The 15,189-nt window shown below is 52.6% G+C and overlaps 4 protein-coding genes across 4 annotated transcripts; 3 read left to right on the forward strand and 1 right to left on the reverse strand.

Annotated features, from left to right (window-relative positions):
- Nucleotides 1–1,411: 1,411 nt before the first annotated feature.
- Nucleotides 1,412–3,008, reverse strand: C7974DRAFT_404134 (alpha-1,3-mannosyltransferase-like protein ALG2). Its single transcript, XM_046142917.1, has 2 exons — nucleotides 2,752–3,008; nucleotides 1,412–2,669 (listed from the first exon to the last, which is right to left on the reverse strand). The coding sequence occupies exons 1-2, from the start codon at nucleotides 2,915–2,917 to the stop codon at nucleotides 1,459–1,461; spliced, it is 1,377 nt and encodes a 458-aa protein (XP_045992037.1). The 5' UTR covers nucleotides 2,918–3,008; the 3' UTR covers nucleotides 1,412–1,458.
- Nucleotides 3,009–3,076: 68 nt separating this feature from the next.
- C7974DRAFT_67350 (uncharacterized protein) lies at nucleotides 3,077–9,180 on the forward strand. The gene is made up of 2 exons (XM_046147061.1): nucleotides 3,077–3,677; nucleotides 3,725–9,180. The coding sequence occupies exons 1-2, from the start codon at nucleotides 3,186–3,188 to the stop codon at nucleotides 8,999–9,001; spliced, it is 5,769 nt and encodes a 1,922-aa protein (XP_045992038.1). The 5' UTR covers nucleotides 3,077–3,185; the 3' UTR covers nucleotides 9,002–9,180.
- A 1,390-nt stretch (nucleotides 9,181–10,570) lies between these two features.
- Nucleotides 10,571–13,738, forward strand: C7974DRAFT_404136 (uncharacterized protein). The gene has a single exon (XM_046142918.1). It carries the CDS (start codon nucleotides 10,605–10,607, stop codon nucleotides 13,416–13,418), a length of 2,814 nt encoding a protein of 937 aa, XP_045992039.1. The 5' UTR covers nucleotides 10,571–10,604; the 3' UTR covers nucleotides 13,419–13,738.
- Nucleotides 13,663–15,049, forward strand: C7974DRAFT_67369 (U2 small nuclear ribonucleoprotein A). Its single transcript, XM_046147062.1, has 4 exons — nucleotides 13,663–13,985; nucleotides 14,050–14,090; nucleotides 14,140–14,400; nucleotides 14,455–15,049. The coding sequence occupies exons 1-4, from the start codon at nucleotides 13,907–13,909 to the stop codon at nucleotides 14,809–14,811; spliced, it is 738 nt and encodes a 245-aa protein (XP_045992040.1). The 5' UTR covers nucleotides 13,663–13,906; the 3' UTR covers nucleotides 14,812–15,049.
- The last annotated feature ends 140 nt before the right edge of the window (nucleotides 15,050–15,189 follow it).

Here is a 15,189-nt window from a genome sequence, read left to right on the forward strand (position 1 = left end):
TATGCGCTAGAAATTAATCTATTAATATTATTAGAACTAATTACCTTATTATACTCTTTATTAAATTAGGAGGAGTATAGATATAGGCACTACTAGACTATAGATTATAGTCTAATTATATCTCTTTATAAGCAATATAGCTAGCTAGACTATACTTTACTTAGAAGATAGAACCTTACCTACTATAAGTAGCTAATAGAGAACCTATACTAAGGAATTAGAAATAACCTATAAGGTATTTTCTATTTTAACAACTATCTAAGAATACTATAAAGAAATTACTCTAGATACTTTTAGAATAGCTACTTATAATATTATATTAGGAATTCCCTAGTTATAAAAGTATAACCTATAGATAGATTAGGCACTTAAGAAGCTTTTACTAAAGCACTGCAAATATAGTATAATATAGTTAGAACCTACGCAGACTATAACATAACTAGTAGATAAGAAGATAATTAGTAATATTACTTTAACTAAGATATACTATGATAGAGTAGTTAACTATATAGAGAGTAATTAGCTCTAGCCTTATAAAGTGTTATAATCTACCTTTTATAGCTAATTAGCTACTAACACTTAATAAGTGCTAACATGCTTAGCGCAATATTATATAGGCTCTCCTATATAGTGTAGTTTTATTATAAGTTATATAATAAGCTTACTCCTTAGTAGTTAAGCTAAAGTAGGTCTTATATAGAGCTTATACAGCTTATATTAAGCCTAGTAAGCCTAGCTTATATAGCTTACGTTAAGCTTAGTAAGCTATTATACTCTCTATAGTATATGTTATAATCTGCCTTTTATAACTAACTAGATGCTAATACCTAGCAAGTGCTAACATGCTTAGCACAATATTATATAGGCTCTCCTATATAGCATAGTTTTAGTATAATTTATATAATAAGCTTATACCTTAGTAGTTAAGCTAAAGTAGGTCTTATATACAGCTTACGCAGCTTATATTAAGCTTAGTAAGCCTAGCTTATATAGCTTATATTAAGCCTAGTAAGCTATTATATTCTCTATAGTATATAGTAAGTAGGAACATAACTCTTATAGTTTATATTTAACCTAAGTATTAATCTATAATATTAGATCTTAACTTAACCTTTAAGCTAGATAGTCTACTCTATACTACTTATTATTATCTCTTACTCTTAAGATAGATAGATTATATCTATACTCCTTAGCATAAGACCCCCCCTTTAGTTTCTCTAATAGTATTTATCCCTAAGAACTAATTAAATAGTGCTTATAAGCTTTGCTTAAAGTATAACCTTAATAATTATATATAGTGTTTATAGTGCTAAGAAAAAGTGTCTAGCTTAGTAGTGCGTCTAGCTTAGTAGTACTTTATATTATATCTTACTATTCTATACTTATTAATAAATACTATATTAATCTAGAGTTTAAGATATATATTAAAGTCTATTAGTATTAGATGCTATAATATACCTAAGGTTTATTGTTACTAAGTATATGTACACTATATACTATTGCTACGCAAACAAGAGCAAGACTTAACAGCCGGGCAGGCAGGGCGATGAGTGATGGACGGCCCGACTTCTTTCTCATACCATGTATCTCGGTCTCAAGTCGTTCTGCCATCTTCTCTTTGGAGAACTCGGCAATGACACGCTCTCTGCCCCATCTACCCATCTCTTTCAATCTCTGCGCGCCATCATCGTCCTCCAACGCGATACGCATGACTTCCGTCCAGTCGTTGATCATGCCGACGTCTCGAAGCCAGCCTGTCTGTCCGCTGATAACTGTTTCCGTTGGCCCGCCTTCATTTGCAGCCAGCACTGGAATACCTGCAAGCATTGCCTCTAAAGGAACGATGCCAAAATGCTCGTTGCGTGGAGTGTAGATCAGAAGCCGCGAGGTCGAGAGGAGTCTAGTTTTCAGATCGTTGGGAACCGAGTGAAGGAAAATGACAGAAATTTCTTTGGGTATGGCCTGCGCAGCGACGATATCTTCAGCCGTTGCGTGTTTGAGCTGCAAAGAATCGGCGAGACTACAGAGGTCCGTGTATGTGGAAACATTCTCTGACACACGAGGATCGTAGCCGCCTGCGATGACGAGACGAACTTCCTTGCGCTCTGAGGGTGAGAGCCCTGCAAATGCCTTCACTGCCAACGCAACGTCCTTTTTCTTCTCAAACCGGTTGATGCTCAGGAGCACCTTTGTATTTCTCCATAGCGGTGCGACTTCACCTACTTGGCCACCGCTGGTGTCGACGCATGGATATATCACGCCAGGGTTTCGATAGCGTAAGTTGGGGAAGGCCTCAGCAAAAACGCTTTTCGTGAATTTGCTGTTCACCACGATAGTGTCGCTGCATCCGGTACTCCAACTCTCAAGCCAATCAAACGGTAGACGATAGATCGACTTCAGAGGGCTGCCCTTCTTCGCGAGCAGCTTGTCAGGAAAATGACAATAGAAGATAATACGCGGACGTGGATGTAGCAGGCGCAGAAGTGGAATGCTAGCGCTGAGTTGGTCGACGAAGAACGAGGTGGGTGCGAGCTGAGCGAGCTCGTCGGAGAAGAGAGCGGTTTGCAGGACGAGGTGAACTTGGCGCAGGATCGCGCAAAGAATAGCGAACCGGCCGAGAAAGGTCGCCGGAATGACAGTCGCGCCGCGCACGCGAACATCGAGGGTACCTTTTACAACGAGGGTCAAGTCTCAGTCACCTTCTCTAGATTTGAGCGCGGGCAGGAAGTGGCCTCAGCAGGGCATGCTTACCATCGCGTGCCTCGTCGAAGCAATGATGCGGGTCGCAGTACGAAGTGAAGATCGTGACCTTGTGTCCTCGATTTTGCAGTCCCACAGCAGCGTCGATTACGAGCCGCTCAGCTCCACCTATACCCAGATCCGGGTGGAAGAACACCGTATGCTCCTTCTCCTCCATGATGTCGGGGGGAGGGGGGTAACTGTGTGCAGTGTTTAGGTCTGCTCAACGACACACGCGAAGCTGACGTGTAAGGTTGTCGCGAAAATCGGCCTTTCCACTTTCGGCACCGGGGCCCGTGACGTCGCGCGAAGCGCAACGTCGACACCATCGACGTCCCATCTAACACCCTTTCGACTTGAGCCTCGCGTTTATCGTGCTGATAGATCGTTGCCAATGTGTGGGCCTCTGCACGCGGTATGAAGGCGTGACCGCGGAATCTGTCTCGATGTCGAAATCAATGACGGGCTCGAAACAGGCCAGGGTGCACAAGATATGCACTCTGTGGACTCATGACGAGAATTTCTCCAAGGACGACGTTGTGTTTAATGGCGACAAGTTTCCCGATCTTCCAATTACACAAGGTTGTTTGTTACAGATAGTAGCAGTCAATGCTGGTACAGCTGTGCGAGACTTCTCATCAACACCGAAGGCTCCAACCCATGACACCGGTCCGACTAAAGCGGAAGCTTTATCCAAGGAAGCGGTCGATGCACATGCGCGAAAGACGCGTAGAGGATCCTCCTCGAAGCTTATTGATGAGATTGGATCTGCTGTACCAGCATGTCACGACTTTGACAATGAGAAAACATACATATTCACCTCGAAACCGCTTCCACAAGATCTCAAGGCCAAGCACGCGAATCTACAGATATCCATTGCCGAGAAGATTGCTAAGGTCTTTGGATTTCGAAATCGCATGCAAGTTGTTCTTAGTGAGGTGAGGAGCTTTACACCTCGGGGGCATCCGCTGGCTAATGCTGACAGGCCGATGAAGCTAGACACGAAGCACATCATGTTGAGCTTGTGTTCCGTGATGAATATCTCGCGCGGGCGGACATGTGGCGTATGGCTATATCAGAACTCAGTAAAAGGACCGTCTATCGCGGCCAGAAGATCATCTTCATGGGTACTATCAAAGCTACTGTGAAGCAAATCTACATTGACGGACAGTCTGTACATTCCGGATACTTCTCTCCCACAACAAAACCAGTCTTCCGCAGTGAATCCGCCCGGTACGTCCTCTTCATTCAAATGTCCAGGGAAATGTGGGACTTTGACGCCGAGGGCGCTGGTGAGATTATGTTCAATAAGGTCGTCAGCGGCTTCCTCCCGGAACTTTTCAAAAGATGGTTGAAGATCAATGCAAAGCACGTGGTTACAATCATCTTGTTCACGCGCATGCAATACGATGCAGAAGCTTCGATCGATCGCCCCGACGATGCAACCAGCAGACACAACGCAGATACCAATGCTCGCAACTTCAGGGACTACTACCGTGTCGTCGTCAGCGATATGGCGAGTGGGGACTGGATCAAAATCTTACATCAACTGAAACTCGAGTTTCGTACATTTCTTCGGGAAGTCTCACTATTGGCGAAGCCCGTCGAAGAGGCGACTGATGTATCGAGCGACAAGAATGGACCAGATGAATTGGAAACCGGCTCAATCATTGCCGGCAAACCGTCATCTGCAAGCCAAGGAAATGTTCTTGAGGCCATCAATTTAGCTGCAGCACAGTTTGCACAAGACCACATTGACCGAGATTTGGTCAGGACTGGTATCTCTGTGGTCGTAATTACACCTGGAACAGGCGTGTTTGAGGTTGATTATAACATGTTGAAACTTACCACGGACACTTTGATCGGGTCTGGCATAGGGATCGACCTGGTCTGTTTGTCGCCGATGCCTCTTCATTCAGTGCCACTTTTCAAATACCGGACCCCTTCACTTGTATCAGACTCCAGGGCCGTTCACAAAGAAGCCACCTATCCTTCAGATGGAGTTGCTGGCGAGCTTGATGAGAAAACCCCAAAACAAAGTCAGCCCAACTTTGGACCCATGGCGTCCATGGACTCTATGTCACCCCCCAACATCAACGATTCGACACTTCCAATAACAGACGCCACGAGTAGCTGGAAATTTGCAATGCCATATTGGGTGGACATTTCCTTCTGGTCCAGACAGTCTAATGACATGCTGGAGTTGACAAAGGCTAGGAACGCGAATCGAGTCGTGAAACATCATCACAGAAAACGGCGGACCTTTGCGCTAAGATGTCGTTTGTACGAGCTGCAAATGATGGGTGTCATCGAAAATGAACTCGGTGATATCTCGTTGCCTTACCTGGAAGAAGAGCACAGCTATCCGTGCATAGATGGGGATGCTAGTAGAGACGGTACCAAAACAAGCACCATCGCTCTCAACACTGCCACCGACTCTATTGGATCGTTTTCGTCCAAAGGCGATCGGATATACCCGGATTCGAGAACAAATATGTACAAGGCGTGGATGGAGGCATACGATACCAGCATCTTTGCATCTGCGAGTGATCGTCTCTCAATCAGTCAGCCAACAAGCGGCAAAGACAGGACGCAAGGAGACCCGCAATCGAGCTCGCCTTCTGGTCCCCTCAAAGACGCTTTTCTGTCAACTTCATTTCTGAAAAATCGAGCAGCAACGGGAAAGCAAGCACGGTTGTCCCCAGATGTGGCTACGCAGCCAATCTCTCTTAGCAGATATGGAGACATAGAGAATTCCTCCCCTCGCAGCAATTTTAACCATTTGCTGGGGGAGAGGCCGGTAGGGGTGCCGCGTGCTGACGTTCTGCGACGGCAAACCGGCTTTGCGCACACCTCAACTGATAGCTCTCGTCTTAACATGAATCGTCAAGATCGCTTAGGTGATTCTATCGCCAATCCTGCCACCCGTCCTCACTCACCTGCAGCAAGTCGTGGTCACTCTCCACCGAGGAGGTCTGGGATCCCCACAGTTTCTATCGCTGCTAGCCCAGTGCCAACACAAGCTCAAACTAAGCCACGACCGTCAAATTGGTTTTTGAGGCAGATCAGCTTTGGTGGCAAAGCGACCGCAGCCAAACCGACCTTGGGTGATGCTACTACAGACATTACACAAGGTAAGGTGAAACCTGCGATGCTCACAGTCGAGAAAAGCCAAAAGGGTGCCATCGCCGAAAGATTAGCAAGCACGAGGCTTACCTCGACGGAGAAACCTTCTCAGCCAATTGCAATCCGATCATCCTCTCGGGCTGGCCTTTCATCTAGTGGCACGCCCTCTCCTGACCATGGTGGTCGTTCTGTGGAAACTGTGAGAGATTTGCGAACACGGCGGACTTCAGTTCCGTCACACCCAAGCTCGATGAAGAAAGATCCCGGATCGACGTTTCTCATCGCTGGTAAAGGGGACACGAAGCCAAATCTGGATCTTTCATCGAGCGGAGGGGCAAAAGATGTACCGAAGACGTTGTCGCCGACCAGTGCAATCGCACCGTGGGCTGTTCTGGTCAACCCATGCAATCCACGGAAAAACTCTATGAACAGCATGAATCAATACCGCCGGTGGCATCATGTATTCCCTCGAACTTTGCGGACCGGTACCATGAAATGGAGGTCCCTTTGTTCACCCGCCGCTGTACCTCTGACACACGAGTGGTTTCCGACTGCAGAACAGCTCTCATCAGAGTACAATGAAAGCCCGTATAAAATTACTCAGAGCGACGATGACGAGATCTTAGAAGCTCCCCGAGGCAGAGAGACTTTGCTCCGTGAGCTTGTTGCCTTTCGGCTATCACATGGATTTCAAATGTGCACCGGAACCGCAGTGGCAGACTTTTCTGGAAAACGAGAGAAATCACTGTCAAGTATTCTAGCGCCTGAGTATCTAGCCTCAGATGGAGACACAGTTTTTATGACTGTGGGCACCAGTATCCATCAGTTGGTATGCATAGCTGGAGGGGAAGTGGAGGTCAAGCGGTACCACCGAAAGCCAACCACAGCCTTGGAATCTTCAGCAGGCATCGACACGCCTCTTCCGTACAGACCATACATTCGGACTGCATTTGAAACCACGTATGATCCAAGAAACATCATTTTGCGCCCACCTCGCAGAGAGTACAACTGGAACTTCATCGACACTTTCTTGGCTGGTTATCAAGACGAGTTCTCCGACGTGCTACGATTCTGGAGGGCGCGATTTGTATTGATCCCCGTCGAAATACCCTCAGTAAATCGTCGACCGCTGCCTATGCTAGCTGAAGATTCTGAGGAAGAGGTCAGGCTGGAGGGCATCAGAAAGCTTACGCAATTGTGGCAAAGATATCGTTATTTCCTTCCGGAAGAACGCTCCTCGCAGGTCACAAGTTCTTCGAAACAAAAGGACCCTAATCCCCTTGCAATCGAGTATCATACCCGCGATCCTTCGGCCGTGGTGGCGGCCAGCTCTGTCAACCCCCTTTTCAACAGCTCTGAGAATGAGCTGCCAGGCCCCATATTTTCTGACGCAGAGAAATATTCCATATTCAACATGGACCTCAAGAAGCTGGCCGAAGACCTCCAGAGCGAGCGAGGGATACAGATGCTCGATCGCCGTTGGCATTGGAAGCTTCATTACAACTGTTTCCTCGGCTTTGATCTCACTAATTGGCTATTGAACAATTTCAAAGAGATAGACACTCGTGAGGGTGCAGTCGATCTTGGCAACCTACTCATGGATAGGGGCTTATTTCAGCACGTTCAACGAAGGCACCACTTCCGCGACGGCAACTTCTTCTTCCAGATTGCACCCGAGTACCGGGCTCCACGGCCCGAATCGCGTGCTGGTTGGTTCAGCTTGCGCAAGGCCGACAAGTCTGTTCCCTTGACACCGTCAGTCGAAGGATCAAAGATATCGCCACTCACGGCTAGAGGTGTCATGTCTAGACCAACCACAGCAGAATCATCGTCTACGTCGAACGCTTCTGATTCAGCGAAAGATGACACGAAGACAAACACACGAGCAGGCACGGGTAGAAGAAGAGTGATGTTGTCACGCGCATTGCGGTACGATGTCGACTCGAGGAAACGCTCGTACCGGCCAGAGATCATATCGCTGCATTACGATCTCGTCCATAATCCGGACAACTGCTACCACATACGAATTGACTGGATGAACGTTACGGCAAAGCTTATCGAGGACGCAATCGTTACTTGGGCGACCAGTGTAGAGAAATACGGTCTGAAGTTGGTCGAAGTTCCCATTGCAGAACTTGGCAACATCACAGACTATCATCCTTTTCGTTCACCGTACCACATTAAACTTGCAATGCAGCCTCCCCAGAATCAACCAGAGGCCATGTGGGACTCGATGCACTTTTCGCCGCAATACTCGCGGACTGATAAGTTTGCATACCACAAAGCATTGCTGAGAAAGCTCAACTTTGTGCTTGACATGGAAGCTGCGAGCGCATTTCCCCCCGATGTCGATGTGTCGTACTCGTGGGGCAATCCAGACTACAAATACACACAATTCATACACCGAAGCGGAGGGCTGCTCGCTCAGATTACCGGAGACGGCAACTTCATGGTGCTCGCAAACAGGCTGGCGCACAACCGCGCCAAAGACATGAGTCGGATCCGCCCACTTGACCTTTACGAACACAAAAAAGTCACGACTGATGGTAGTCAAAGCAGTAGGATCCCATCCACGCCTGCCATGGAGCGTCCAAACCCCCATCGCAGCCCTTTCTCGAGTCCGTTGGTAAGGCCTGTGCAAGATACAAGTCTGCTGCATAGTGCTCTGGAGAAACATGCTGCAGCGCAGCCAGTACCGGCAACGCAGGCAATGCAGACGCCTGAGCAAGTCAAGGACGAATTGGAGGCATTTTGTGGCGACGCGGCGCTCCTCGGTCAGTTCTATAGCGAAGCGTTCAGGCAAGCGCCGTCACCATCCCCACGTATCCTGCCTGTCCTCGACAACAACATTCCTAACCTGGGCCTACCACCGGCAATCAGCATACGCGAAGCCAGCCCAGCAAGCCGAGACTGGTCACCAGCGTCCAGCATGATGGGCAGTCGTGCGGCGGCAGAACGCATCGGCGGTATCAGCGAGATGGCGTTCAGCAGTGCCAGCGGCATCGCGGGAAGAAGACAGGGCAGTGAGGGGAGTATGTCGACTCTGGGCAAGAGGGGCAGCATCACAGAGTCTAGTGCTGCGGGCAGTGTGCCGAAGAGGCAGGACAGCCAGGGCAGTGCTGGGACGGGCATGTAACGCTGCAACGGACCATGGCGGTGGATGGTTGGAGATATTTGGTTAGATAAGGCGGGCTGCATGCAGCGGCCACACGTGCTGATAAGCAGCTGAGTGTGTGTGACGCGGGCGGTGAGGAGGACATGGATAGCGGGGGGACGTAGCGATGCAGCAATGCAGGGGTGCAGCAACATGCAAGCTCATTTGGTCATGATTTGTCACGGCGACGCTGGAGATGTCTGCGGTGGTGAGCGTGTCTGCTGTGGTGAGCGTGTCTGCTGTGGTGAGCGTGTCTGCTGTGGTGAGCGTGTCTGCTGTTGTGGGCGGGGCTACTGTTGTGGGCGAGCAGCCGAGTAAGGCACAGGGTCTGGGGGACGCTGGTGCGATCTGCAGGCGGACAGGAGGGCTGGAGGGGCTGCAGTGGCTGGCGTGCTGTCGTGCTGTGGTGCTGCCGGCTAGTGGACTGGCTGCTGTTGGCTGTTGGCTGGTGGCTGTTGGCTGTTGGCGGACGGCTGGCTGCCTGCCTGCGCCGACGCAGCTCACCGCCCGCGGCGGGTGCATCTGCGCGGTTGCCGAGCAGCATCGCCGACCCACCGCGTCGACGTCTGCAGTCGCTTCGCTCGCTGCCCCACCGGCCTGTCGCCGCCATGAGCTGGCCGCGCTGCCCACGGCTCTGCGCCCCCCCGCCCTGTGCCTCCCCGCCCTGTGCCTGCCCGCGCGCCGTGGACGACGGCCGCCTCTGATGCTGGGACAGTTCTTCGCCGGGCGCAAGGCCAGCAGCGCCGCCAGCAGCGCGCCCGCGCCCGCGCTGCCCTCGCACACCGAGGAGTCGCACACGCGCCATCTGCTGTACCCCGACAGCCGCCTCGCCGCCGACGGCCGCCTCGCCCACGACCGCCAGCCGTACCCGCTGCCCGCCGCGCCGCTGGCCAGCGCCCACGACGGCCCGCTGCCCGAGATCGACCTCGAGTTCCCGCGCGACGTGCGCATCATCATCGCCCAGGATGACTTCGCCCACATGGCCAAGACGGTGCTGTTCGACAGCAAGCCGGGCCCGCCGCGCGCCGAGTCGCCCACCCACCCGCGCGCCCGCGCCTTTGGCGGCGGCAGCAGCAGCAGCAGCAGCGCCGGCCCTGCGCCGCCCGCCCTGCACGCCCGCCGCACCTCGCTCGCCGCCGACCCGACGCCGCGCTCGCCGACAGTGGGCGGCTTCACGCGCACCCGCACGCGCGGCGCCTCCATCTCGTCCATGCCCAACATCGACGAGCACGCCCACCAGCACGCCCAGGCCCAGGCCCGCGCCCGCGAGGCCGCCGACCTGGTCGCCACCTGCCTCGACTGCATGTTCGGCAGCACCAGCATGACCTACCGCGGCAACTCGAACAAGATGCACATTGTGCCGCTCGAGTCCAAGCCCGACCCGCCCGTGCTGGGCCCCGACGTGCCCGGCTCGCTCGGCCGCGGCGACGGCTTCCGCAGGCGCAGCAACCTGGCCAAGTCCTTCACCCCCGCCAACCTGCCCACCGCCTTCGCCCCGGCGGCCCTGCCCGCCGACCTGCCCCGCGCCCACGCGAGCGATACTGCGCCCAAGGAACCGAAGCGCCGCACCATCTTCATCACCCGCATGTTCTCTGTCCCGAGTCCCGACGACAGCGCCGCCGTCCGCACCCCCACGAACTCCCCGGCCGCCCCGCCCCCCGACGGCGGCTTTCCCTTCCCACACGCTGTCGCGAAGCCAGCCTCCCAGAAGCCGACCCACCTGAGCCAGCCGCGCAAGACGCCCATGTACGCCATCACCATCATCCTGCACCTGCCAATCGCACAGTCTCCGGCCACGCGCCCGCCTCCCAAGACCCCCGCCCACCTGTCAACTTCGGCGCCGGGCCAGGACTCGCTCGCCTCCTCCCTCGACTCGGACCGCCGTGCAGGCTGGGCCTTCATCGACTCGAACCTCGGGGCTGATTCGCTCGTCTCGTCGGCGCTGAGCAGCCACGTCGACGATCGCGTCGACGTCGTCGGCCAGCACTGGGACGTCATCATGCGTGCTCTTACAAGCCTGCAGCATGTCGTCCAGGAGCGCATCTCCGCCCACTTCAAAGCCCCAGCTGCCATGTCACCGCCCGAGCATCCCCAACATCGCCGAACCACCTCTCGCACAAGTGCTCGGGAGAGTCTACCACAGCCTGGCCGCAGACCCCCTTTGCGGCTACAGTCCAATGCACTGATGCTGGACAAAGAGATTCAAGTGGCTGCAGAAATAACCGGCAACCGAGTCATCAGTGGCATGCGCATACCCCGCGTCATGACAGGCCAAGGCAAATGGGGTGTCTGGCGTGAGGAAGCAAGATGGCTCGGTCGATGGGCTGGGAAGCGGGAGCAGAACTTCTTCTTCTTCAATCTGCTCACAGCCTTCCTCGGGAATCACACCGAGTGGCTTCACATGTTGGGACCTAGATGGGCTCGCAAGCGCCACCGAGAACAACAAAAGGCTGCCGCTGGAGAAAACATTGTCATATCAAATCGCACTGTCATCGTGTCCCCTGACAAGATGGCAGCAAGAAGGCTTATCTACCTTCTTGCCGCTTTCTTGCCTCCAAATGCACCTGTGATTGGCGATGCCATCAACATAGTGCGCCCAAGCACATCTGCTTCGCATCGCGCCTACTCACAGTCCCCCCCGACCAACATGCCTCCATCGAGGAAGCAGTCACTGCGGCGTCAGATTAACAGGCGGCCGCGAGAGAAGCAGAGTATGACTAACATAACAGTGCAGCCACCCGCGTTCAACAAAGCAGATGCATCGTCGGCCAGTGCTTCGCATCATCGATCCGCGTCGGCAGTCCTTCAAGCTCCCGATCCCACACGGCCTCCGACGTATTCTCGACGGTCTTCAACGCACTCAGTCCGCACAAGTCTTGTACTCCCTTCCATGACTGAGGGTGCTGGACCCAACATGAGCAGCATTATTTCCCCCTCAACTGCTGCACCGCAGAGCGCCATACCAATCGCGCACTTCACATTGCCCAGGACAAGGCCCGACGGGTCGATAGCCGAATACAGACCAGAGAGCAGCGACAGTTTAGCATCAACAAATCTCATCAACACGTTGCAAAGAAGCGGGACAGGACAAACCAGCTTGGCAAGCAATGACTCAAGCAACAACAGCCGTTGGAGTGGCTTCATGAACTTTTGGAATGGAGGAAGGCGCGACTCATCTACGGATGGCAGCAGCTACCTCCAGACCACAGATGATGGCGTTGGATTCCGAGGGCAGGAGCGCCCACGATCTCAACTCGAGCAAATGGTGCAGGAGCTCTCCGTGGATGATAGTGTATTCGAGGACGGAGAAGCATTCGACACGCCTGGAACCAGCGCAACCTCCGCCACACAGGCGATTTCCGAAACTTATCCCATCAATACATCAAGCGGTATCCCTGCCTCGGCAGCACGACCCATCCCCGAACGGCCCAAGACTTATGACTCGCAGCTCAAATTGTCTGTCAATGAGAAGGATGGCGTGATAGATGTTGACATCGCACTTCCTGCTTTCGGCTCGCCTCTCCAGTCACCTATCTTCGGAGGTGCAGGTTCGGTTGGCAGCCAACACGGCTCCAGTTTTGGCGAATCCTCCGTGCTGTCTTTGCCATTCCAAGAGCCCGAACAACCTGTCAACGCAGCGGGTTGGCTCTCACAATTCCACCCTGACTTTGCCATTCAAGCAATCAAGCCCTATGCATCCCTTGAGCGGGACATCAAACGCGCCATGTCAGCTGAGCCGACACCAATCACCTCTGCCACAACACCATCTGTGGAGACAGGACCTCTGGAACGCTGGGTCGATGTCTGCTCCGCCCTCGTAGCCGACACTCGTACGTTCACCATCAAACGCCTCAGCCTGCGCCGCCTTGTCCGTCTTATTCCTGCTCCAACATACCTGCCAACAGCGCTCACGCCCGGTGTGGCAGGCATGCCGCCCGGTCGCTCGCAATACGGCAATCCATATACATCAAGCTCTGTGGCTCCAATGCCGACGGAAGTCCATCTCGCGGAAAAGTTTGATGAAGAGGCTATCATGGACTTTGACGCCGTGCTCATCGAAGGAATTGATCGCATACTCGCGCGCTCTGGTGACACGACACGTGCCAACTCCACTCAGTCCTCACGCTCGTCTTCTCGACGTGGACGAAGAAATACCAGAGCAGAGTCGGACGTTACGGGCATGGCAAGCGAAACTCATGTTGAAGTTCCGCAGACAGACTGCAAGGGAGTGATTTTCGATGCCCTGGAGACCGTAGTAAGGAACGTCACGGCAGAGAGGAGTGGCGAAAAAGACGGACAAGGTGGAGGAGAGAAGAGTATGAGGACGGTAAATCAGAGAACATATACTGACTCCTCGCTCAAAGAAGGAGTCAGAAGGTGGTTGTCCGAAGTGGAGTGAAGAACCGGTGGGTGGACAACGTGTATGAATAGACGACCTGATTTCTTTTCCTGCGTTCTAGCGATGCATGTACAAGGCCGATGGTATTCAGGAGAATACTGTTCCTGGGAATGCGTATGAAAGAGCCGTATCAATATCATTTGTTATGACCGCGCAATGTTCAAGAGAGTGGTTGCAAGTCTTGTGACATATTGCGTTCCTTGTGCGATGCAGGTATTGTGTATTGTAGGAGCACGCTGATGTTGTTCGCAACTCAGCGCAGAGGCGTCGTACCAGCTGGGAAGAGGTGGAGGGGCCGGAGCCTGTAGGGCTGAAGTGGGCCGCGCTAGAGGAGGAAACCTTGGCAGTCGTGACCTCGGGAATTTGTGTTGATCGCGACCTCCGCGCCAAACTTGCACTTTGACAGACTCCAACACGCAGCCACTACGCGGCTCTCCGACCATCTAAGCTATATCCTCGTGGTCAAATAGCACCCTGCAACCGCCATCATGAGGTTGACAACAGACCTGATCAATAGTTCCCTTTCTTTCATCAACTGTCTCACGGAGCGTGAGCTCGATCTTCGAGGTGCGTTGAAAAGGGCAGATACTACACTTGCGAGCTGAATTGATATCAATATCTGTATATGTAGGACATAAGATCTCTGCCGTAGAGAACATGGGCGCCGCACGAGTGAGTTCAGCGTCAGAGAGCAAGTTGTACACACGCTAAGAGCTCACAGAACAACGACGCAATCGACCTGACCGACAACGATATCGCGCAGCTCGGTAACTTTCCGCTCCAACCCCGCCTCCGCACGCTGTTCCTCGGACAAAACCGCATCTCGAACATCCAGCCAAACCTATCTACAAGCATTCCAAACCTGCAGACTTTGGTCCTTACAAAGAATCGCCTTACAGAGCTCGCTGATCTTGATCCGCTCGGCGGTTTCAAGAAACTCGTGTTCTTGTGCGTCATCGGCAACCCAGTAGCGTCTAAGGAGGTAGGTACCCTTGCGCCGCTGGAGCGCATGTAGTATCATACTGATATGGCGCAGAATTACCGATACTGGGTGATTTGGCGATGTCCTACTATACGATATCTGGATTTTGCCAAGGTTAAAGATGTAGAGCGCAAGAAGGCAGAGGAGCTGTTTGGTACGTCAGACGAGCCAACTGAATTGGCCAGCAAGATCATGGGTGTGAAATCGACGGGCTTCGTCGCGCCAATCACAAATGGCGCCGACTCTTCGTACAACAAGGACCGCATCTATACAGACGACGAGAAGAGCAGGATGCGCGCTGCTATTCAGGCAGCTAGCAGTCTGGCTGAGATGGCGAAGCTGGAGAAAGACTTTGCAGAGGGCAGGATTCCTGCCCATATCTTAGCGGGCGGAACAGCAATGGAGTCGTGAAGTGTGATTCTGCAATCGCGAGACACGATATGAGCGCAGCAGCAGTAGAAACAGCCGAAGCCGCAGCTTCAAAGCTGTCTGCTATCGCACAGAGGAGAAGGAAAGGAAAGGAGAGGAGAGGAGATGAATAAAGCAGACGAGAGCAGACGAGAGTGGTGTCTCGACCAACAAGGGCGTTGGCACAAGCTCCTCCAGTACCATGCTGCATGAGCTGGAACCTGGGTGGATGAATCAAGAATACGGAGCTGAAGCTGAAATGAAGGATCGGAATGAGACGTCCAATTAAATGATAGGACGAGCCTGTTCAAATCCAGTCATGTTCCGTGAGTCTTGCCATTCATCTGCGAAGAAGCTTCTTTGGTATCGTAATCCCATGCG

This window comes from Boeremia exigua (genome assembly GCF_020726555.1).
Source record: "Boeremia exigua strain MPI-SDFR-AT-0100 chromosome Unknown C7974scaffold_13, whole genome shotgun sequence".
Taxonomy (NCBI): Eukaryota; Fungi; Ascomycota; class Dothideomycetes; order Pleosporales; family Didymellaceae; genus Boeremia; species Boeremia exigua.